Here is a 25,985-nt window from a genome sequence, read left to right on the forward strand (position 1 = left end):
CTGTGTGTCATCAGTAGTTGTTAAGATCTTGGAGAAAGTAGTGAGGGAGCGTATACAACATTGGGCAGATGAGGGTAATGTTATCTGTGAGAGACAACAGGGATTTGTGAAAGGGTGCTCTTGTTTTAGCAATATGCTAGCCTTTTATAATAAAGTTACAAGAACATTAGATGAGGGAAAGGCATATACTGCAATTTTCTTAGACTTAGCAAAGGCATTTGACAGGGTGCCACATGATAAGCTGATATTTAAGTTGCAGCACATGGGTCTGGATGTCAGATTGGTCAACTGGATTCAGGATTGGCTGTCTGAGAGTGACCATATGGTTTTGACTTGGAAAATGAATAGACATGCAGGAGTATCAAAGAGACGGGAACTTATGTGGAATTATAAAACAGGTGATTATAATAGTCTTAGACGTCAACTTCGGGAAGTTTCATGGAGGGAGGAATTGGAAGGTCGGGATATCCTTAGTGCGTGGGAAATTGTGAAAGAATATTTGTTAGCAGCAATGGTAAGTTGGCAACTTTTTTTTTTGGAAAAAAAAAAATTGAGTTACTGAAAGTTAATGAAAATATATACTCTAAAATTTATGTACAAGATTTTTTAAAAATGTTTTATAGAAATGCAGAACACAGAAAATAAAGAATAACTGCTGCATACTATAATATATATAAATACTATATATTAGAGAGTGCCTCTGCAGCAGTTGCAAGGGTGTTGTAATATCATCAAAAGACCTGAATTTAAATTCAGTCTAGAATGTAATGTACCTTCATAAGGGTTCCTCTTCAACTGAAGGTGAGCTATGTGGTGTCATAAACTGATGGTAGGAACTGTCCTTCTGAAAAACAGGAAAACTAGCTAGAGATACCTACAATTAACAAACCTCATCAATTGACCTCAAAGCTTTAGTTGCCTCTTCCACAATTCCAATCCTCCTAACCCAGCTACACATTACAGATGAGTTTTAAAGTAAGGCATTTCCTCTTTTATTTAGCCTTACTATTCCAAGATATTGTTTTTCCAGTGTGTTTGAAACACTTTCTAACACTTCTTGCCAATCACTGACATCTTTCAAGTTGAATTAGTGCTTTATAATTCCCTCTTTATTAATGTTTACAACTTTTTTTTGCACAACACGATTCCGAATCAGCTAATTTAGTCATGAGACTATTTCCCTAGGTACCAGATTAGCATGAAAGCAGTTAACATACGTACATTACATAATTACATATGTTAGTTAACATATGTAATTATGTTAACTAACATATTACTTTTTACTTTTTTTTTTTCCATATATGAGGGGTTTCTGAAAAGTAAGGTAAACATTTTATTATTGAGAATGTTTAATAATAGGAAGCTGAAATTATACACCAAGAAATAAGTGAACATGCACTAGTTCTCCACAAAGTCTCCAAATTTATTGATGCGTTTTTTCCAACAATGGACCAGTTTATCAACAGCAGTACTGAAGAAGTCCATGCCCACACGCAGTGACCAACATTGCACCACCTGATGAACTTCCTCATTCATAGTGAAATGCCCTCTGGAAAGGTGTTTCTTGAGGAAACAAACAAATGGAAGTCTAAAGGCACTAAATCTGGGCTGTAGGAGAGGGGGATCTGGTAGTTTCCCAATGATTCCAGTGCAACCACTCATGAGTGGTATGCACAGTGTGTATGGAGTAGCATTGTTGGACACCAAAATCATGCAGCGTGTCAGGAGTCCTGGTTGTTCATGTCAAATGTTAGCTTTCAGTTTTCCCAATGTTACACAATAAAGCTCTGCACTGACTGTTCCTCCCTTTGGCAAGAATTCTACCAACAGAATGCTTCGGAGATCCCAGAACACTGTGTCCATGACTTTTTGGACAGTGGGAACAGTTTTGAATTTTTTGTGCACAGGAGATTGTGGATGCTTCCAATTCACATCTATCATTATTAAGAAAAAAAATGTGTTACCTTACTTTTCAGAAACCTCTCGTATTGCACAACTGTGAAAAGATTAATGAAATCTAAATCTTCAGAAAGTAAGTCAGTATCTTGAAAGACAAAGAAAAACAAAACTTTAAAGGTTTTCTTACAGATTATATAGATGTCTGATTTTGTTAATTTCTTGTTCTGAATGCACATTTCTTGTTCTGCTCTGAATGCACATGGATTTTTAGTTATAATGTTTGTTCAGCTTACTCTACTCTAGTACGATCTACTACACTGATCCCAGTATAAGTGGATATTAGTCAGTTACTTAACAAATCCTAGCAGAACTACCCTTATCGTGGCGAGGACAAATGCTGGACTGTCACGTTGAAATGAAAACAATAGGATGAGACTGATGAAACAACAGGTCATCAGTCTCATGTCCTAATAACAGATGTAGATGCTTATGGAAATAGCTTTTAAATTTTGTTTCTTTTCTATTTATATCATTTTTTTTTTGTTGACTTAGAAATATAAGCATGGTAATAACTGGATTGGAAGATGAATTTCATCATCCGGCATGAGACTACCACCCTGCTTACTGGAGACCTAAACTGAATTGAGATGTTCCATATTCGATCTCTAGAGCAAGGTTTTTGGAGACTTTAGCCAACTCACGCAACTAACGTGTGATTAGGTGAATGTCACCCTTCATGAGTGAGATTTACATACGGGGGGGGGGGGAGCATACAACTCCTTCACTTTACCAATAAATTCAGTATCTTGAAATTTGTTTTTAAAAAGTGACTCCTTGAAGCCTTCTGAAAACCGATAAAAATTCCATCCTTCAGGCTTGAAAACAGTTTTTTCAAATCCATTGCCTTCCTTATCCACTGTTTTTATGCTATTCTTTGCATGGCTATGTTTAATATATAAAGAGATAAACAAATTTTATTAAGTTTTCAACAAGGAGTAAATGTTTTACATTGTTTATCTGACTGAAAAACTTTGCTCCTTTTCTCCCAATGCTACAAAGCTATGTTTGTTGACTATACAATTGTCAAACACACACGAAGAAGACAAAAGTATTTCTTGATGCCTCCTTGTATTTTATAGCAAATAAATCTTGGATATACTTTTTAATTGTGTAGAATTTATAGAGACAAAACAATTGGATTGGATAATTACTTCATGTACAATTAAGCAAATAAAGTAATTACTCCAGCACAAGTGTTATGCCTCCATAAAAATTTTATACAACGAATGCTGATCACCATGTAATCTTGAAAGGAAGAAATACTTTTATATGGTGTGAAGCAAACAAAAAAAATGTTCCCACTGTGAAGGAAAATGGTTTTTGGGTTGAATTAAAAAAAAAAAAAAAAAAAAAAAATTAAGCAGCTGTTGAATTTCTTTGTCCATTATGAGATCACTACCCTTTCTTATTTGGAATTTATTTTTATTTTTCTAACTTCATACTGAAAACAGTGCACACACACTATGGTCCCACATGATAGACACAACAATATCCTATGGTATCCAATTCCAGACCTGCAGATACAAGAAATCATTCTCTTGTAAGTCCTCCATGCTGCTGATGTGCCCTGCAAGGCAAACAAAGAGAGTTATCTTGAAATCAGCCTGAGAGTGTCCAAAGCTTAGTAAGTCCAAATAACTCTGTTGACATCACATACTTTTAAAGGATATAGTTGCAGAGGTAAATTTTGGTATGATGTGCTGTTCTTCCTGAAGTAGCTGCAACAAATTTTGGTTTTCAGCACAGTAGGCAGCTTTCTCATGATTGACAGTAGCAAGTGGAGATGCTAGCATCCACAACTTGCGCATCAATAAGGACTAATTCATCTCCTCACTTTTTACTAAAAGGTCATGCTTCTTCAATCCAATGTTAGTCCTATAGTTGTTCTACTGTTGTTGTTATTCAACTTTTTTTCTTCAATCTATTCTCTATAACCCTCACTTCTGCATTGTGTCAGAAGTTGAGGTTTAAGTGGGGCTTTTGGTAGAGAAAAGATCTTAGGAGTGGATGAGAAAGAGTAGAGACCTTGGAGAGAACACCAAGGTATCTCTGCTTCTCCAAAACTGAGATAGAATGCAAGGATATGATGTGCAGAGAAAACTCAAAGTTTGCAACCTTCAATTTCTTATCCTCTATCTGAGGGGACAAGAGAAAGCATTCAACTGTGTCACATTGATGTTTAGACCTCAAATGTGAAAAGGGTTGAATGCTTGGTTAAGGAGTTCCTGCAAGCCATCTCTAGTACAGGCTATGAGTATAAGATCATCCATGAATGACATCCATTAACAGTGGTTAATGTGATCTGGATGAATGAAAAATGTAAAGAAATAGAATTTCTACAGGAAAAGCATGACAGTTTTAATCTACACAAAAAGCTGAAACAGAGACCTCAGGTATATTTAAGAAAAAACAACTAGAAAAAGCAATTTAAATTTAGAGCTTAGAGTATGCATAGTTAAATGCCATGTATGGTCTGTACTGCTGGGTGGTGCAGAAACTTGGATCTTGAAGACAACATCGATAAAAAAAATTGAAGCCTTTAAGATGTGGTTATACAGACGAATGTTAAAAATCCCATGCACAGCAAAAACATCCAATCAAAAAGTACTGGAACAAATGTGGAAATCATGTGAACTCTTAGATACCATAAAGTATCTTTGACTTTTCTCTGCACAGTGTGTCCTGGCATTCTATCTTAGTTTTGGAGGAACAGAGATACCTTGGTGTTCTCTCTGTATCTCTGCATATCTTGGTCACCTACTTCATAATGAAAAATATAAGGTACTTCAAACAATCATAAAAGGGAAGATAAATGGAAGAAGAGGACAAGAAAGACAAAGAAAATCTTGGCTGGCAGACATCAGACAGTGGACTGGCATGAGCTCTGAGGGACTGTTCAGAGTGGCTGAGGATTGCTGAAAATTTGCCAAGGTGGTTGCTAACCTCTGCTAGGAGATGGCACTCAAAGAAGAAGAAGGTATTATTAAGAGGCATAGTTTGAAATGAAATTAAAACTAAGCTACCCTTGGCTATATAAGGTAGATTAAGAGTGATTTTCCACGGTGAGTTCAGGGACTGCATGGCGTTGCATGTAATAATAATGATAAAGTCAAAAATTTCTTAGTAAACATATAAGTGAGTTTCGTATAAGTCTTTCCATGTTTAAAGAATTAGCAGGTTATAATTTCTTTAAATTTAGCACTATCATAATTTTGTTTATGGAATGAACATGACATCATTATGTATGTTGCAAGTTCGTGGAATGGAATAAACATTTGTTTCATTTTTTTTTTTTATTCTTATAATATATATAATTGCATTTGTTCTTACAATATATCATACTCAATATGGAAGAAGTGAAGCGAAGACTAAGAAAGTGAAAATAGTTTCTATTACCAAGACATGATAATACTAAATTAAGAAGACAGGCTGTGAGAGCAAATAATTCAATGTGCAGACTTTGTAAGAGGAATGGTTGTGATTTTTTGGGTGTGTGTGGAGTAAGGTAGAGGGGAAAAATGGATTTATATAAGAGGGATTGTCTGCACTTGGATGCATTTGGTATCAGAAGTTGGGAGAAATAATTGATTGGTATGACACATAATATGGAGAGAATCAAAGTGTAAAAGTGACTAAAATATTCAATTGTGCTTATGATATGAATGCACTTTATCATGATGAAAGGATGACTCTGTAGTTCAGCTGAATAAGATCTATTTAGTATGAACAAGGATGTCTGCATAAGTGAGGCATTAGATATGAACAGAGGTCTGAAAGTTTTCTAATAAGTCATGCAGGCTACAGTAGGTAACTTATTACATTTGTACACAAATGCGGAGTATCAGAAAGAACAAAGGGGTAGTGTTTGTCGCCTTGGTGAATACAAGTTAATGAAATATGATCTTCCCTTGTTAAAACTGTGTTATTCTTTGTAAAGTATAAACTCTCTGTTGATCCATTTCTGTATGTAAGCTTATGTCAACTTTTCCAAAATCATCATCACCACTACCACACCAGAGATACTGATAAGTTGATAGTTACATATCAGTAGTTGTTCCACCCTTATGAAATGGGATCATCATCATATGTCCTTTTCATTCCTTGGAATCTTCTTTGTTTCTGAGACTCAAATTATTCATCCAGGTAAAATTGATTGGCATTGGTGAGACCTGGCTCTCAGAGATGTCTTTAAAAAACTAGTATTGAATAAAAAGAGTACAATATTTTTAGGAAAGATAGACAAGATTAGAGAAGAGAGGTGTGATACCGGTGAAATTGGATGACTTAAGTCCAATTAAAGTAGAAAGCTATTACTGCAATATTAGTATCAATTTTCCACGTTGCAGTGAGTTTGAAACTATCTGGCATGAAGTGGACTAATCAGATCAAATATATGGTGGGGTGTTGTTAAAGACCATGTGAATCAGTTGCTGGTGACCAGGGGTGGCTTGTGCATAGGTACTGCAGAACTGCAGCACCCCCAATTTTTCTTGATACATAAATATATTTATTAATTTATTTATATATGCTTGTAATATTTAATTTTATCATCAACAATCCTATACAATTCTCTTATTTTGTATAAAAAAAATAATAAAAATCCATCTTGTAGCACTTAGGAGGGGGAAGGACGATAGCATATTGCTACAAGCACAAGCATATGCATGTCATAGTGAGATGCGAGCTATTAGCATAATGTAGCACTGTCCATCGCGCAATTCCACTGTTGTTTAATGCAGTTTGCACCAGTAGTAGAGTGTTTGTAGTGCTTATCCTGTTTACTCCGTCTCTTTAAATATTTGGGCATTACAATTAAAGACATAACATTTGTTATAGTTTTTATTTTAGAACATTATTGGGGTTATGATAATTGATTTTATTTTTAAGTAATTTTGAATTATACTAAACTGTATAATTTTATCGATAATAAACAATATTTATTCATGAAACAAAGCAAGAAGAATATATTTTATTTTTAAGAAATTTTGAATTATACCAAATATAATTTTATCAATAATAAACGATATTTTCTCATGTTTAATTTTTTTTTTAAATTTTTACCATAATTTTGATATTTTATCCAAACACATATACACTATACTTACAGTGTGTATGTATATTTCGAAAGTTGCAGCACCCCAAGATTTCAAGCCACGAGCCGCCACTGCTGGTGACAATGAAATGTATTGCCAAAATCAACTTGATGGGTGCTAAACGAGACATCATTATGAGTAACATTAATTGTTGGGTAGGGATGAAATCTCATGAGAAGAATGAAGCCAATTTAATGAGCTGCTGCAAGTCTTCTTCTTGAGGCAGCATGCATCAAAAGGAACTCAAGGTCTTTCTGTCACAGAAGGTAGCATATGATAAGTCAGAGTGTATTAGACCTGGTTATAGTGCCAAAGGGAGTCTCAAGCTAGAGATGCAACTGTTCTGTCCCCAGTTGGACAGAACAGTTACATTTTTATTCAGATGTTTTATTCAGAAAGGATTACTTGGTGAGCTACTAAACAGAAAATTATAACCAAATGAGAATACTAGTCAGTTGCTAGATAAGGCAAATACTGGCAATGAATAGGAAGTAATAAAAAAATACATCAATGGAGCAGTAACTAGAGTGTATTCTAGAGTTCGAAGAACAAATAGGACAGAAATGAAACAGATGCAAACTTATTAATCAAGAGATTCGTAAGAAAAAGGCGTAGATATACAGAAGGATGGTGTCAGTATATGAAATTGTGAGATGACATAGGCAAAAAAAAGTTACAAGTATTGTACAGGAAGCTAAATGTAAGTATAAAAAAAAAAAGCTTTACAAGCCAAAGACAACCCAAAAGAATTCTATCATATAATTCTATCATATCGCAACCATATGCCTGGGGAAGGAGTGTCCTAGGTTCGATTCCCGTCCACGACGTGAGGAGCTTAAGGATCTTCCTCAGCCATAGCCAAGTTAGCCGGTCTTGGGCGTGGGCAGCAGGGTTTTTTCCACCAGTTTATCTGGAGTTTTACATCCTGCAAGCAGGCAAACCGGCCCCGTGAACACACAAGTTACAGTCATAAATACTTACGGCAAGGAAGGCAACGGGAAACCACCTTGCTCATAATCATCTCTCCCTAGAATGGCAGCATATAGCTACCCTCCCCCGGCCGTATGGCACATGGGAACCAGAAGAATGCAGATGGTAGATGCAGAAGAGATTGTTCAACTAATCAGTGCTTATTTTGCTAAAAAGTTATCAACATGGTATATGCAAAATAGAGCTCAATGCTAACCTCTACACTGATGAAGAAATGCAGGAATATAAAGGGAAAACACTAAAGCTGTTGCTTAAACTAAGAATTTGGCAACATTTTTGAGTAAAAGATTGTTCAGCTGAACTCACTGTACCTTTTATTGGACGAATAATTTGAGTCACAGAAAGAAGTGTTAAATATTTTTATATTTATGTTTTTAAACTTATATTAGTTGTTGCTTGATTAAATCCCTTCTTATTGAAAACCTTATTTAAATAAAGTCCTACCAGCTGCTCTATAGTTATGTCGTTGCTTTCTCTATATTTTACTACTTTATATCTTCCTATTCTATCTTTCTATCGCTATTTTTCTTCTTCAGATATCAGGCCTAATATACTTATATCTATTTATATCTAGGACTGTTTCCTCTTCAGATACTGGCAAATTTTTAGTATGCTGCGCCAGCCAGTATCCTATAGTAGAAAAGGTTCCTACTCAGGGAGACAACTCTTAGCCATTCTCACACAATAATTTACTTTAATGCTGCTGTATAGATTCAGACTGCAGTCATGACCAAAATCTATAATTATATACTCTTTCTAATTTCTTCCGGCAAAATAGGTTCTATTTTTATAAGTGGTAGTTTGGAATCATAATCAAGCATGACTCAGGTTTAGGTAAATATGGCATGTTTATTGGAATATCTAAACAGAATACAAAATTCATACTCAATTATGACTCAATACTAAATGAAACTCGAGTTAAGAGGTTAACATATTCTAAATTAAATCAAAGCTTGCAAAACATCGTAAAACACAATAAATGAAAATTGGGATAGATAGCAAATGATATGCAGTTAAACTAAAATTCCTTTCTGTCATGCTATTCATAAGATAATATAAACAAACATTCTAATGTTACTCAGTTACTAAAATCCACAATTCTGATCTCATTAAGCTAATCCTATCACATACAATTACTAAAGATCTTTTACAAACAATTCTTCTTACTCTCTCAAAGGAGGTTAACTTTCTAATTAGAGACTGTCCACAGAGTTCTTTAGAATACTGTCCTTAATTTCACATTCGCAAACAATCTTCTCTGTTCTAATGAATTTTATACATAAAAATAGAGTAATTTCACCTTACTGAACTTTTTCTGCATCTTTCAGCACCACATGTACTTCTGGTTACTTCTTGTCTATTGGCTGTCCTTACGCCAATGTAGGGGTTGTGCTATCTTCATTATTTCTGCCGAAAACGACCTTAAATCTTTGCATTTTAGGAACTACTCGATGGGACTTCTCAGCGACAGCTTGATTCTGCTAGGACTGGAAATTTTTACCTTCAGCTCTGCGTAGAATCCTTCTCCATTTTCAAGAAAGCCTGCTGTCCGACATCTTATCTTAGCACAGATGCTTCGTCCCCCCCCTTTACGTGAACTCCCGCTAACTTCCGAGCCACCAAACAGGAAAATGATACGACACGAGAGATTTTCTATACGGCACTCATCCCCTTATATTCCTCCTTAGAGCGCCCTCTTTTTCCTCAGTCCCCTTTGCACACGACCCATATCTTTTCACCCCTTGGGTTCATCCCTTGCTTTTTCCCGATGCTGTTATGCTCTTGTATTTCCAGAATTCGCGTCAATATATGTTCCGCTTAAGCAACCGCCGGTAGCGTTACGCTGTACACGTGTAGTTTTATACCTTCTAAGAATTATTATTTAGTAACTATTTGATGACTCACAGTTAATTTTACACAGCATAAGTGAGGCTTAAATTAAGTCAGATTATCCCTCTTATAAAACATACTCTAATAAAATCTTAACATGAACACAATAGATTAAATATATCGTACATGAAATAAGGAATGCAAATTTTATACATAAAGTGAAGAAGTTTCACTTTTAATTTTAGCTGATGTGCAGGTATTTCTTTTTTTTTTTTTTGTAAGTTTAATATGTTGGATTCTGAATGAATGATTTCTTTGCAAGATTTCTTCATTCAGGATCTAACACAAGGAAGATTCCAAGGAATGGAAAGGACATATGATGATCCCATTTCATAAAGGTGGAACAAATACTGATATGTCTAACTATCAACCTATCAGTATGTCTGGTGTGGTGGTGGTGATGATAATTTTGGAAAGATTGGCATGAGATTACATACAGAAATTGATCAACAGGAATCTATACTTTGCAAAGAATAACATGGATTTAACAAGTGAAGATCATATTTCAGTAACTTGTACACATTTTATAATAATAAAATATAAGTTAGATAAGGGGAATGGTTCTTCATAAATATTACTTTTGGACTTTGCTGAAGCTTTTGACAGAATATGGCATGGAAGGATATTACATAAGTTAGAGGATATGGGATTGGATTATAAGTTTTCAGCTTGGATAAGAGGATGGTTGACTGAGAGATATCACAGATACCACTGTTATTCAATCTTTAGATTGGTGACATTATATAGCAGACACACAGCTATTTGCTGATAATGCAAAGACAGACAGGGTAATCAGGAATGTGGAGTGATATGCAGTACTTGCAGAATGATTTAAAAAGACTAGAATTGTTATCATGTGAAAATGGCTGTCAATTCCACATTAGTAAATGTAAAATTATGCATTTTGGTGTTTTGAGATATCCAAAGGCATATCAGCAGGATTATGCTAGAGAAACTGATCAGACTAGGGATCTTGGAGTTTTAGTAGATAGGAAGTTTAAGTTTAGAGGTCATATAGTAGAGATTGCAATGCAACTCAGAGGATAACCACAATGCTAAAACAAACCCTAACATAAGTTTTTTTTTTTTGCCTCTTTAAAAGGCCTTGATACAACCTTACCTGAACTATTTATGCAGATCTCATGGTTTCTGAGGTGATGTAGATACAGTGCAGACTGTGCAAAGAAGAGTGTATCACAACTGTGGTTAGTTAGTTACATATGGTAACCAGTTAGTAGGACAATCACAAACATCCATGCCCCTGGCAGAATTTAAACCCGTAGCCTCTTCGCTGGAGAGAGGATATGCTAACCACTCGACCAACCAGGACATCAGGGGACCATGGAATGTATATTATGAGAACAGACTGAGAAATTGTGGATCTCGTAATATTAGCAAATAGGAGAAAGAGGGTGATAAGATAAAGGCTTACAAACTTCTAACATAGTCAAACAGGATACCATTAAGTGGAATTTTTCATTTTATGGATGATAGGATGAGAAAGCATCCATGAAAGTTAAGGATGAATACAGTCAAGAAGAAAGGGGGCGAGAACTAGCTTTTCCTCTCATAGAATGGTACATGATTGAAATAGTTTGTCATTCATGAAGATGGTATGAATGAATTTAAGAAAAGGTATAGGTATAAAAGGTGCAAGTAATACAAGCAATACATCCCTAAATCCCTGGATGTCTCTGGTAATAATAATATAATTACATTGTTCTTAGAACACACACACACACACACGGACAGTCTTAATCACAGTGCCGGTGGAGTTAATGTTACGATCAATGATATTTCAATTCACATAATTCTACATTAAATATTATTCTGCAAAAATATTAAATGCATTGTATTTAATACATAATGCAATTCTCAAGCAACCAGGTCTGACCTATAATATTCATTAACAGTAATGAAATTTTAAATTGAAAAATAATCTAATATTCATTCATTTAATATATAAATGGAATAAATAATCACATGAATACTTACTCCTAGTCTTGTGACCGCATTATATGTAGCTCGATGCCAGGCAGTTTCTATCCTGATATATTCTATTCGAGTCTCTGCAGAAAAATAATAAGCATCTGAAGCACCCGTTTGAAGAAGGAAACAATGCTGACGTTCATCTACATATTCAGATTCCTGAAAAAAAGAAAATATTAAATAAATAAAATAAACACTGCTTCTGTCCTTTCTTTTAGTACTGCACAGTGATCAGCATTCATTTTAGAAATTATGGACTTTACAATAGTGTTATAAATAACTCTTTTAATTTCCCGACGTTTCGATCTTCATATTAAGATCATCATCTGGAGTATATAGAAATATACAAGGATTAAGCTGAGTTACATTACACACAGTAAGCTAAAGAAATAATGATTTGATCATCGGTTATTCTATTGGCATGACCTCTAGTGGAAAAAAAAAATTACAAATTAATTAATTATTTAGAAAATACATCAAAGCTAAATTCTATTAAAGATAACATGAGAAAAACATTCTTTCTTATAGATAGTCTTCTTTCAGTAACAATGATGTCCTATTTTTAACATTATAATTGTTATTTTAGACTTAGGATTCTGGATTACCTACAGTTCTGTTCATAGTTAACTCTTAGAGAGAAAGGTTCCGTGGATAGATTATGTGCCTTCCATATACTTGGGATTTTTAGACCATCATTACTGTTCAGAGTGGGGTGGTTGATAAGAATCTCCCAGGCTTCCTTAAATTTGCGCTCATACCATGTTTTGGTGATGTAAACAACTGGTGCTTTTCCAGTCAATTCTATGTAAAGTGTTCAGGGCATGATCAGAAAGGCCAGCTTCACCACAGTTATTATATTTAATGTGTCATTTATGTTCCTTTTGTCTGATAGGAGTTGTGTGTCCTGTTTCCCCTATATATGGTATGTTACAGGTGCGATAAATATGGTATACTCCAGTATCGGCCAGCAGAAGGAGTGGGTCTTTGGATGAGTTGAGTAAGGTTTTTAATTTTGCAGGGGGTTTAAAGGTGGCTTTGAGGTTGTATTTTTGTAGTATTCTATTTTATCTGATGTCTCTTTAACATAAGGAATGGTTATAGTTTTATTGTAGTCTGGTTTATCTAGTTTTTGTGTTGGGTGGTAGTAGGAGTTTATGTGTATATATTGGCCAATATGTGTCAGTTTCCGGTACACAGTGAAGGAAAGATTGCCAGAAAGAAGACGTGTTATAAGTGTATTAGAAACGGATGTGTGTTCTGTTTTTCAATCTCAATTGTGAATATGCGTTTGTGCTGTTTATTTAGGTGGCTAAGGAAAGTGTCAAGCGGCCATGGGACCAGATCACGAAAACATTGTCAACATATCTAAGCCAGACTTTGGGTTTTAAAGGAGAGGAATCTAGAGCATGTTGCTCAAAATGTTCCATATAAAAGTTAGCAATGGGGGGGGGGGGGATTATCACCTAGTCAAGAAATTAGCGGCAACACTCAAGGAGTTGGTAGGTCATTCCCCCTCCTATATCAGAAACACACAACACTTCATAAACATAATCAAAGACATTACATTAGAAAAAGATGATTTATTAGTCAGTTTTGACATCTCTGCCCTCTTTACAAATGTCCAAATCAATGTCACAATACTTCTTTTACAGAACAAATTCCCTCCAGATATCACAGCACTCTTTGCGCATGTATTACGTTCTGGTTATTCTGTTGCAAAATGCTTTCTACCTACAAAGAGAAGGCACAGCCATGGGCTCGCCCTTATCACCACTCATTGCTAACTTTTATATGGAACATTTTGAGCAACATGCTCTAGATTCCTCTCCTTTAAAACCCAAAGTCTGGCTTAGAGACTTTGACGATGTTTTCGCAATCTGGTCCCATGGCTGTCAGACACTAGAAACATTCCTTAGCCACCTAAACAAACAACACAAACAGTTCACAATTGAGATTGAAAAACAGAACACACTTCCATTTCTAGATACACTTGTCACACATCTTCCTTCTGGCAATCTTTCCTTCACTGTTTACCGGAAACCGACACATACTGGCCAACATATAAACAACCTCCTACCACCACCCAACACAAAAACTAGGTATCATTAATACTCTAAAAAACAGAATTTTGAAGATCTGCTCCAATGAACATGCACTGAAAGATGAATTTAAAGTTATTATCAGCAATACTTTTCTAAAAAATGGTTACAGCTAAACACTATTAACAAAATTCTCTACAAGACCTCAATAAAAAACAAAGATAAACCAGACTACAATAAAACTATAACCATTTCTTATGTTAAAGGGACATCAGATAAAATAGAATACTACAAAAATACAACCTCAAAGCCACCTTTAAACCTCCTGCAAAATTAAAAACCTTACTCAACTCATCCAAAGACCCATTCCCTCTGCTGGCCCACGCTGGAGTATACCATATTTATTGCACCTTAATATACCATATATAGGGGAAACAGGACGCACAATTCCTATCAGACAAAAGGAACATAAACGACACATTAAATATAATAACTATGGTGAAGCTGGCTTTTCTGATCATGCCCTGAACACTTTACATAGAATTGACTGGGAAAGCACCAGTTGTTTACATCACACCAAAACATGGTATGAGTGCAAATTTAAGGAAGCCTGTGAGATTCTTATCAACCACTTCAATCTGAACAATAATGATGGCTAAAAATCCCAAGCACATGGAAGGCACATAATCTACCCACGGAACCTTTCTCTCTAAGAGTTAACTATAAACAGGACTGTAGGTAATCCAGAATCCTAAATCTAAAATAACAATTGTAATGTTGAAAATAGGACATCATTGTTACTGAAAGAAGACTACAAGAAAGAATGTTTTTCTCATGTTATCTTAAATAGAATTTAACTTTGATGTATTTTCTAAATAATTAATTAATTTGTAATTTTTTTTTCCACTAGAGGTCATGCCAATAGAATAACCAGTGATGAAATCATTTTTTCTTTAGCTTACTGTGTGTAATGTAACTCAGCTTGCCCATGATGTCCATATTAAGATGATCTTAATATGAAGATTGAAACGTTGGGAAATTAAAAGAATTATTTATAACACGGTTGTAAAGTCCATAATTTCTAAAATGAAACACTGCTTCTAAGTTGCTTGTCCAGGGAGAAACATAATTTTGTAATATATATGTATATTATATATTCCTTTTGAGCTGTACAAGCATGTTAGCAAAGATAAGAAAATACTGTTTTCGATGTACTAAAGCTGTACTGAACAGATAAATGCCACAGTTCCTTACAAACTATACAGTGGTATCAGGTATACGAGGGTGGTCTGAAAAGTTCTCGGCCTAACAATGAAAAAACGAATTTATAATTTCAAAATTATTTTAATTTTCAACATAATCTCCCTTAAGACTACTACATTTATTCCAGCAATGCTCCAGCGTTATTATCCCGTCCCTGTAGTGTTTCAGTAAGATCTGCAAAATACCCCCTCCACAGCTGCAATCACCTCTTGATTCAAACAAAAACGCTGACCAGTGAGGAAGAGTTTTGGGGAAAAGATAGAAGTCAGAGGGAGCCAAATCTGGGGAATAGGGTGGTTGTTGCAACGTTTCATAGTGAAGATCCTTTAATTTTTCCATTGCCAAAACACCTTTGTGGGCAGGTGCATTGTCCTGATGAAAAATGATTTTTTTTTCTTCTGCAAACTGGGTCTTTTCTTGTGAATTTTTTTCATCTAGTCTGGTTAAAAGATTGGAATAATATTCCCTGGCTATTGTTTTACCCTTTTCAAGATAATTCATAAACAAAATGCCTTTAGCATCTCAAAACACTGATGCCATGACCTTTCCTGCTGAACAACTGGCTTCTGTCCACTTCTGTCCGACACACAAAAACAGTTCAATTCCTGTTAAAACGGTCCAAGTGCTGTTCAGAGATTTTTCATGCGAATGCGTTTTTGATCATCTACTGTGAGCAAGCGCGGTACCCATCTTGCGCAAAGTTGTTTCATTTGCAATTCTTAATGCAAAATATATCCTACATGTTCTTTTAAAATGAATATAGTCTCAGCAATTCCATGCACTTTGACTAGCTGGTCATCCAATACCATATTGTGCACTTGATCAATGATTTCTAGTGTTATTACACTTTTTGGATGTCCTTCACATGGATCATCTTCAAGGCTGGTACAGCCACATTTAAATTCGGCAGCCCATTTCAGAATTTTATATCCGCACGATACTCAATTTTATCCATTTCAAGGGATACAGAAAACTGTATCCCTTGAAATGGATAAAATCTGAAGCAACACTTTTGCTTCAGACAGCTGTATAAAACAAACTACTTGATAGAATGACTTGCAATTTCACATGGATGCTTATGACAAATGTACCAACTTACAAAAAAATCTTGCCGATAGTGTTGCCATCTATGGTCGAGGCCGAGAACTTTTCGGACTACCCTCGTATATGGTCAATCCAGCAATCAGATATATATATATATATGGTCAAGGTCAATCTATATCTGAACAATTAGACAGGCAACCATAATGGCAGCTCATATTTCCATTTTGAACAATGCATTAAAATTCCATCTGATATACTCATATCAATAACTTTTGCTGCACATTTTTATACTTGCTTCTTGCTCATAACTTAAGGCATGCATTTGTAAATGTGCTTTTGTGTCTATGCTTGCAATGTCTCAAGAAAAAGAAATTAACAGCTGAGTATGAAAATATTTGAAGTAACAAATCCAAGTTGGTTCATTTACAAACTACTGTGTCTGTTGAAGAGTTCCAAACTAGAGTACTTGTTTGGAACTCTTCAACAACTTTAATGTAGTATATAATAGATTTAGTTTAATCCTTTATCCCAGTGAGAGCAAACAAAGTTTGCGCCTGAAATTATCTTCAGGACTAAATATAGTGTTGTACTATCTTATCCAGTAAGTAGTGCAACACCAAGGCAACTCGTGGCAAAGGTGGAGCAAGCTACCAGGCACTTCTAACCCAGTATCTCCCATAATGCAAAACACATTTCCTATGTGGATATGTATACTGTTATGCATTAAAGGGATTGGCCATCTACCCAGACTAGTTTCGACCTTTATTGAGGTCTCTTCAGTGGGAGCCAGGCCCAGAGCTGGAGATACCAGGCAGAAGCAGTAGCAAGTCATCTGTGCCTATGGGAGTTGCCAAAAGGTTTATCACCTTTTTTAAAAATTTTACTCTGGATTTAGAGAAAGATGTTGAAAATTTATTTATCACTAGGTTAGACTATAATAGATTTAGTTTAATCCTTTATCCCAGTGAGAGCAAACAAAGTTTGCGCCTGAAATTATCTTCAGGACTAAATATAGTGTTGTACTATCTTATCCAGTAAGTAGTGCAACACCAAGGCAACTCGTGGCAAAGGTGGAGCAAGCTACCAGGCACTTCTAACCCAGTATCTCCCATAATGCAAAACACATTTCCTATGTGGATATGTATACTGTTATGCATTAAAGGGATTGGCCATCTACCCAGACTAGTTTCGACCTTTATTGAGGTCTCTTCAGTGGGAGCCAGGCCCAGAGCTGGAGATACCAGGCAGAAGCAGTAGCAAGTCATCTGTGCCTATGGGAGTTGCCAAAAGGTTTATCACCTTTTTTAAAAATTTTACTCTGGATTTAGAGAAAGATGTTGAAAATTTATTTATCACTAGGTTAGACTATAATAGATTTAGTTTAATCCTTTATCCCAGTGAGAGCAAACAAAGTTTGCGCCTGAAATTATCTTCAGGACTAAATATAGTGTTGTACTATCTTATCCAGTAAGTAGTGCAACACCAAGGCAACTCGTGGCAAAGGTGGAGCAAGCTACCAGGCACTTCTAACCCAGTATCTCCCATAATGCAAAACACATTTCCTATGTGGATATGTATACTGTTATGCATTAAAGGGATTGGCCATCTACCCAGACTAGTTTCGACCTTTATTGAGGTCTCTTCAGTGGGAGCCAGGCCCAGAGCTGGAGATACCAGGCAGAAGCAGTAGCAAGCCTGGTAGCTTGCTCCACCTTTGCCACGAGTTGCCTTGGTGTTGCACTACTTACTGGATAAGATAGTACAACACTATATTTAGTCCTGAAGATAATTTCAGGCGCAAACTTTGTTTGCTCTCACTGGGATAAAGGATTAAACTAAATCTATTATAGTCTAACCTAGTGATAAATAAATTTTCAACATCTTTCTCTAAATCCAGAGTAAAATTTTTAAAAAAGGTGATAAACCTTTTGGCAACTCCCATAGGCACAGATGACTTGCTACTGCTTCTGCCTGGTATCTCCAGCTCTGGGCCTGGCTCCCACTGAAGAGACCTCAATAAAGGTCGAAACTAGTCTGGGTAGATGGCCAATCCCTTTAATGCATAACAGTATACATATCCACATAGGAAATGTGTTTTGCATTATGGGAGATACTGGGTTAGAAGTGCCTGGTAGCTTGCTCCACCTTTGCCACGAGTTGCCTTGGTGTTGCACTACTTACTGGATAAGATAGTACAACACTATATTTAGTCCTGAAGATAATTTCAGGCGCAAACTTTGTTTGCTCTCACTGGGATAAAGGATTAAACTAAATCTATTATAGTCTAACCTAGTGATAAATAAATTTTCAACATCTTTCTCTAAATCCAGAGTAAAATTTTTAAAAAAGGTGATAAACCTTTTGGCAACTCCCATAGGCACAGATGACTTGCTACTGCTTCTGCCTGGTATCTCCAGCTCTGGGCCTGGCTCCCACTGAAGAGACCTCAATAAAGGTCGAAACTAGTCTGGGTAGATGGCCAATCCCTTTAATGCATAACAGTATACATATCCACATAGGAAATGTGTTTTGCATTATGGGAGATACTGGGTTAGAAGTGCCTGGTAGCTTGCTCCACCTTTGCCACGAGTTGCCTTGGTGTTGCACTACTTACTGGATAAGATAGTACAACACTATATTTAGTCCTGAAGATAATTTCAGGCGCAAACTTTGTTTGCTCTCACTGGGATAAAGGATTAAACTAAATCTATTATAGTCTAACCTAGTGATAAATAAATTTTCAACATCTTTCTCTAAATCCAGAGTAAAATTTTTAAAAAAGGTGATAAACCTTTTGGCAACTCCCATAGGCACAGATGACTTGCTACTGCTTCTGCCTGGTATCTCCAGCTCTGGGCCTGGCTCCCACTGAAGAGACCTCAATAAAGGTCGAAACTAGTCTGGGTAGATGGCCAATCCCTTTAATGCATAACAGTATACATATCCACATAGGAAATGTGTTTTGCATTATGGGAGATACTGGGTTAGAAGTGCCTGGTAGCTTGCTCCACCTTTGCCACGAGTTGCCTTGGTGTTGCACTACTTACTGGATAAGATAGTACAACACTATATTTAGTCCTGAAGATAATTTCAGGCGCAAACTTTGTTTGCTCTCACTGGGATAAAGGATTAAACTAAATCTATTATAGTCTAACCTAGTGATAAATAAATTTTCAACATCTTTCTCTAAATCCAGAGTAAAATTTTTAAAAAAGGTGATAAACCTTTTGGCAACTCCCATAGGCACAGATGACTTGCTACTGCTTCTGCCTGGTATCTCCAGCTCTGGGCCTGGCTCCCACTGAAGAGACCTCAATAAAGGTCGAAACTAGTCTGGGTAGATGGCCAATCCCTTTAATGCATAACAGTATACATATCCACATAGGAAATGTGTTTTGCATTATGGGAGATACTGGGTTAGAAGTGCCTGGTAGCTTGCTCCACCTTTGCCACGAGTTGCCTTGGTGTTGCACTACTTACTGGATAAGATAGTACAACACTATATTTAGTCCTGAAGATAATTTCAGGCGCAAACTTTGTTTGCTCTCACTGGGATAAAGGATTAAACTAAATCTATTATAGTCTAACCTAGTGATAAATAAATTTTCAACAACTTTAATGTAGGCCCTGTTCTTCACAGGGCCTACATTAAAGATTCAAGGCAAAAGAATTAAATACACATATTAAGATATTACAAGTTTATGCAACAGATTACTCTCATAGAGATTATGAATATGAGGAATTTCTCTCAAATGCACAAACAGAAATTGATAGTAATGGGATACTAATACAAAAATAGACAAGTATTCTGAGGACATTGAAGAAGCAAAGAAGAAATTACAGGAAATGATCCAAAGAAAGATGAGATTGGTGGGACATGTACTGAGAGGTTCGGCAGGTCAGAGGATACTAACAGTTTTAGAAGGAAAAATTATGGGAAAAGGATCAAGAGGCAAAAAACCACAGGACATGGCTTTGAAGATATAAGAGCATGGACAGGATCACATGGCTATGCAGAAACAAAAAGGAAAACCACCAACAGAGAGAACTGGAAGGACATGGTGCTGCACCCTCTCACTGAGGAAGCTACATGAAGAAGAATAGACTCCTTAAATTTGTGTCTCGAATAAACACTTTATGGAATTAATGGCACCTTTAGCATGCATGTTTATAATTAGTCTTGCAATAGGGAGAGTCCCAAAGGAATGGAAGGTGAGAAAAATTGTTCCACTTCACAAAGGAGGGAATAAGATTGAGACTATAAATTTTAGGCCAATATCTGTGCCTGATGGTGTTAAGGTGGTAGGGAAATTGGTAAGGACTAGAATAATTTGGAAAGAGCTTGATAATAGCCATATTCTTTATGATAATCATGGGTTTGTTAGGGGGGGGGGGAGTCATATTTCAGCAATATGCTTACGAATTACAACAAAGTGACAAATTCACTCAACAAAGGAGATGTATATATGGTGGCGTACTTAGAATTTTCAAAGGCCTTTGACAGACTGCCACATGACAAGCTAGTAGCTAAATTGAAATAGATGGAACTAGATAACGACTAGTTAGTTGGATAGCTGACTGGCTGTGATAAGTATCAGCAGACTGTGTATGGAGGAGTTGTATCCCAAAAGAGGAAGGTCACTACTTGAGCACCACAGGGATCTGTTTTGGGACCATTATTCTTTAATTTGTACATTAATGACATTGGGCTGACTTAACTGGAGTATATACAACAGTTTGTCGATGATACAAAGTTTGGAAGAGTTATGAGAAGTAGAGTAGATGTGGCCTTGCAGGAGGATCTGAATAGAAATAGACTACTTGAGTGGGCAAATTAGTGGGACTATCAGTTTAACATTGCAAAGTGCAAGATCTTGAAATTTGGTAGGAAAGGTTGGGATGCAGAGTATACAATTAAAGGGAGAAATTTTGAAGGAGGTGGAAAAGATGAGAGATCTGGGAGTGATGGCAGAAGAGACTTAAAGTTTAGGGGTTGCACCGCTAAAACTGCAAGAACATCCCAATTGGTTAAGGCAATAATGAGGGTGACAATGACATGCAGAAGCAAAGAGGTTTGATTAGGTCACATATGGCATTACTGTGTGCAAATTTGGTCACCTGGCTTTCATGGGGATGAGGATGTATTGGAGATGGTCCAGAGAAGGCTTACTAAGTTAGTGTCAGGTCTTTGGAATGTCAGATATGAGGAGAGATTGAGGGAATGCAACTTACAGAGCCTTGTGAATAGAAGTATAGGGGATATGAGTAAGACATATAAGTTGATGAGAAGTTGTTACTAGATTAAAAACCTCTCATCAACTTAAATTTCTCATGGAGTAGAAAAAGGCGAGGGTAGACCTAGAGGCCACTCCCTGGAAACTGTATAAGGCGGGTGTGAGCAAGGAAGTGAGAAGCAGGTTCTTTGCATGGAGAGTGAATGGTGAGTGGAATGCATTGTCTGAAAGTGTGGTGAGTGTGTAAACTGTGAATGGGCTTAAGGCATGGTATGATGTTCTTTTTTTCATAACCATGTATAGACCTCTTGCGATGAGTCCTTTGACTCCATTAAGGTCAGATGTTAATAACTGAAGCCTTCCCTGAAAGCTGTATAAGGTGGGTGTGAGCAGGAGAGTGAGAAGCAAGTTCTTTGCATGGAGAGTGATTAGTGAGTGAAATAAATGCATTGCCTGAAAGTGTGGTGAATACAAAAACTGGGTTTAAGACATCATTTGATGATTTTTTTGGATGAGAGAGTAAGGAACTCACATGATAAGTCCTTTGATTCCACGGAGTTCGGACATTAATTGATGATTTAAAATACAGATGTAGTTTAACTTAGCAGTGGAAGAAAATAAACTGGAACAGGTTAAAAAATTCAATTACTAATAAATCTACAATGGTCAACTATGATCAAACTTAAATATATGGAAAAATACATCTCTCTCCAAATAACTTAAAATCAAAGTATATATCTCAATAAGTATCCTCCACAGTTCTTTATGGCACAGAGACTTGGATTATCAAACAGAAGGAAGAACAAAGATTTTGAAAACAAGTGCTTGAGGAATATAAATAAAAAAGCACGGACTGAAATGAAAACCAATCAGGAGATGAGAGAAGAATTGCATTACCAAAAACAACAGATGCTGTGGTATGGACATGTATACAGAATCCCTAGTAAAAGAATTCTTGAAATTCTCCAAAACAGAAGAGTAGGAAACATAATACTAGGAAGATCTTGAAGGAAATGGATAGAAAACATGAAGAGTACAAGTAGTCTGAACTCTTACAGAAATTTAAATAACTTGGCAGGGCTGTAGATAAATTGGATTGGAAAGCTATTGTTCATGGTAGACTAAATTTACCTTAGGCAGATGGCAAAGATGATGATATATCTTAGTTAGTGAAGGATCATATGGTGTACATGCGACGAGGAAATATTAATCCTATATGCCATAGCCCTCAGGTACTGCTCCTATTCCAATTCTTTACTGTGGCAACTTCCAATTTCAGATTCATCTATTTATGACATTTCAGTCTGGTTTGCTTAGCATTAGTCCCTAAGTGCAGGTTCTAACTTTCTGAGCAAAATCTTCAAGAAAGTCACTAATGATATGTGTCTTTCCAATCAGTTAAACAGCAATGTATTAGCATAATCACAAGGTGAAGCTAGAACAAAGAACATTAATCCTATTTACAGAGCTGAACCACAAACTGGAGTGCACTTACAAAATAAAATGAGACTGCAATTAAGTTTACAACTAAAAATAATTTTGAAATAATTATGAAGCCATAACAAAATTTAGTTAAATAAAATGACTGAATGACATAGCATTATATATATATATATATTTTTTTTTTTTTTTTAAAGGGGGGAGGGGCAAAGGGAAGAATGCTACTGCTTGCCATTTATGAAGATGAGACTCTCCCAAATCTTGGAAATGGATAGACAGTCATTTTTTGTATTTCAAAATATTTTAATTTTAGTTATCACCTTAACTGCAATCGCATTTTATTTTGTAAAAATAAATCTGTGGTTGAGAAAGAAAGAAAGAGGGATGGTGACATAGATGGACAAAAGTTGCACCCAAAAACTTTTGAGGGAAGAGAAGGCAGGGCTGCCACTGCACAGGTTGCATGAAACTGGAATTTTGTCTCAAACTACTTATGCTGTTGAGTAACCTTCTTGTAAAAAACAAGAAGGTTACTCAACTTCTGGCAAACTTCTTGTAAAACCATGGCTTGGATTTGCAGATATTAACATGACTTCACTATTGGGGTAGGTGAATCACAGGAAATCAAGCTTCACAGATAAAGAGTTGAAGAGGTCAGAATGATTTTCAGAAGTAAGAGAGCAACAGAGACAGTAGATAAATAATACATAATGAGACAAGGAAATTTTAAATTACAAGTCAAAAGAGAGGATTCAAGATTAAGCATTCTCTGGCAAATTGTTGAATCCTACGTACCACTCCGATGTATATTCTAGCTGTTAACCGACTCCACATTCAAACACAGAGAATATTTATTTTTAACTGCACCACTCTATGTTCTAATTTGCATAAGCTACGTTGTGAAAACAATCATCAGCTAGCACAATACTGTTATCAACTTAGTTTAGGTCGAAATTCTCCTTATTTTATATATATAGGGTTCCTGCTAAATTTCGAACTATTTTAATGAATGGTGCAATGAAAGAAATCAGGCAATCACAAGATTCAACTCAAAAAAAAAAATATTGAATGCTTTAACACATAAATTCACATTAAAACAAGAATTTCAAGTAGGGATAATACAATTTAAGAATGAATAAGTTCTCTTTAAGACATTAGTAAGTTACTCAGCTGAGTATATCATTTACAATTAGAACTTATGCATATAAATTCTACTCTTCTCATTATCCAAGATTCCAAATACAATTTCACTCTGAACAAAGCTATGGTTCAATGTACTTCAAATATTGATTCAGTTTAACTATTCAGAACAATCACAAAGCTCAAGTCATCAGACATTCATTAAGCAACCTTTAAGTTTATCAATCTAAAACAATAGTTCTCAGAAAATTCAGTCTCAAATCTATATTGCATTCTCTCATAACAGGCTTCTTTATATCATACATTCAATCTTGAACTATTAATTCAGAGATACTTCATATATTACGTTTACGAGGAAATGTTTCACTGTATCACACATTCAATTTTGAACTGTTAATTTCAGCAATATGAACTATATCATGTTCTCTAGAAACAAGCTTTGCTACTTCACATGGGGCATAGAAAAGATATCCTTACCGGTTTAGACAGTATAGCTTCCTCATTATCAAGAATTCTGGAAACTCTCCTTGGTTCTTGAATACTTTCACTTTGAGAACACACAAATATTATAGGATCCTGGGTTTCAGTAACTGATTAATTAACTCGGGAGAATTTATCTTCTTCCTCATAAATGTCTAACTTTCAATATTTCTTGCTCATTCTTATTATCCTTTCGCCCAACACTATCCTTCTGCGAGGCGATAGGAATTTATAAAAGAATAAGAGCTCGAAGAAAGATAAGTCAAAATACAGAGTGGTTCCCAGTCCTTCCTACTCCGTTCAGCCCTGGTTATTTCTCTCCTTCTTCTTGTGTCACTTCTTTTCTCATGTACTACTCATGACATCCTACTCTCCTTTCCCACCAAAATCTGGTTCTAACTGGTTTTGTTGATACCGAACTGGCTTCTTGCATACTGTACAGTAACTCACGATAAGGCACGTGCTGGCTAAAAATAACTCATTTTCTCACAGCAACCAATCAAGTCTTATTTTGAAGAATTTCTTGGATACATTACATTTTACTAATAACATAAGAGGATTGCATAATTCACAATCTCTATCTCAGTAACATTAATCTCACAATATACAAGTGATATTTAATATATAGTTTTTACAACTGTACTTCATATCAAAATAATAAATGAACAAATAAATCTTAATAAACATAACTTGAAGGAAATCATATGAATAGCATACTATTAATAAGAGATTATTAGTCCGATGAGCAAATTTGGCTTAAGGAATGGCTGATTATGTTGGACTCTGAATGAAGTATTAATAATTTCCAATTCTCCTCATTCAGAATCCAATAAAATAATATCAGAACACATACTATTACCTTGTGGTGGAAGAAATCTTCCTGTAGTTTGGACAGTTAAGATAAACTGTGATTATAATGGAAGTAATTTGTAATTTGGTAAAAAAAGTTTTGTTTAAAAAAATTAGGAAATTTTAATCAAGGTTTATTTTTTATTTTAACTGTAGTGTATCTATTTCAATTTATACCACTCTACACAGCCTCCCTGCACATATGATCTAACACTATAAATGGCAGTGAGATTATGCACCAAATGATCTGAAAGCTTCCTATATGTGTCACCAGCAGGGTCAGTCCAATATACTATCCAGTGGTCAACTTATGGAACCACTTCACTATTATACCTTCAAAGGTGGGGGGGGGGGAGGCTACGGATCTCTCCCATGTTTTTGCATGTTAGAAGAGACAAAAACCTGAATTCCTGCTCTTGGGGACAAAACTGCTGTTTTGTCCCCAAGAGCAGGATAGTGGTGTTTCACCAGAAACACCACCATCGGGCTCCCATAAGCAGGATGGTGTTTCACCAGATGATGAGGGCCATCTCTCTGAAAGCTGTAGCAGGAAAACATGAGAAGGGAGAGTGAGG

At 35.8% G+C, this 25,985-nt stretch overlaps 1 protein-coding gene across 2 annotated transcripts in view; it reads right to left on the reverse strand.

Moving 5' to 3' along the window:
- The window catches only part of Syn2 (Syntrophin-like 2), a 348,707-nt gene that overhangs the window by 38,014 nt on the left and 284,708 nt on the right, over positions 1 to 25,985 (reverse strand). For both annotated transcript variants that reach the window (XM_090403965.1, XM_090403966.1), the window contains exon 13: positions 11,928 to 12,080. In XM_090403965.1, the coding sequence (XP_090260091.1) occupies positions 11,928 to 12,080 (153 nt within the window). The remainder of the gene's footprint in view (positions 1 to 11,927; positions 12,081 to 25,985) is intronic.

The sequence above is a fragment of the Typopeltis vanoorti genome, chromosome 14, assembly GCF_054136105.1.
Source record: "Typopeltis vanoorti isolate ZY-2024b chromosome 14, IOZ_Tvanoo_1.0, whole genome shotgun sequence".
In the NCBI taxonomy this organism is placed as follows: Eukaryota; Metazoa; Arthropoda; class Arachnida; order Uropygi; family Thelyphonidae; genus Typopeltis; species Typopeltis vanoorti.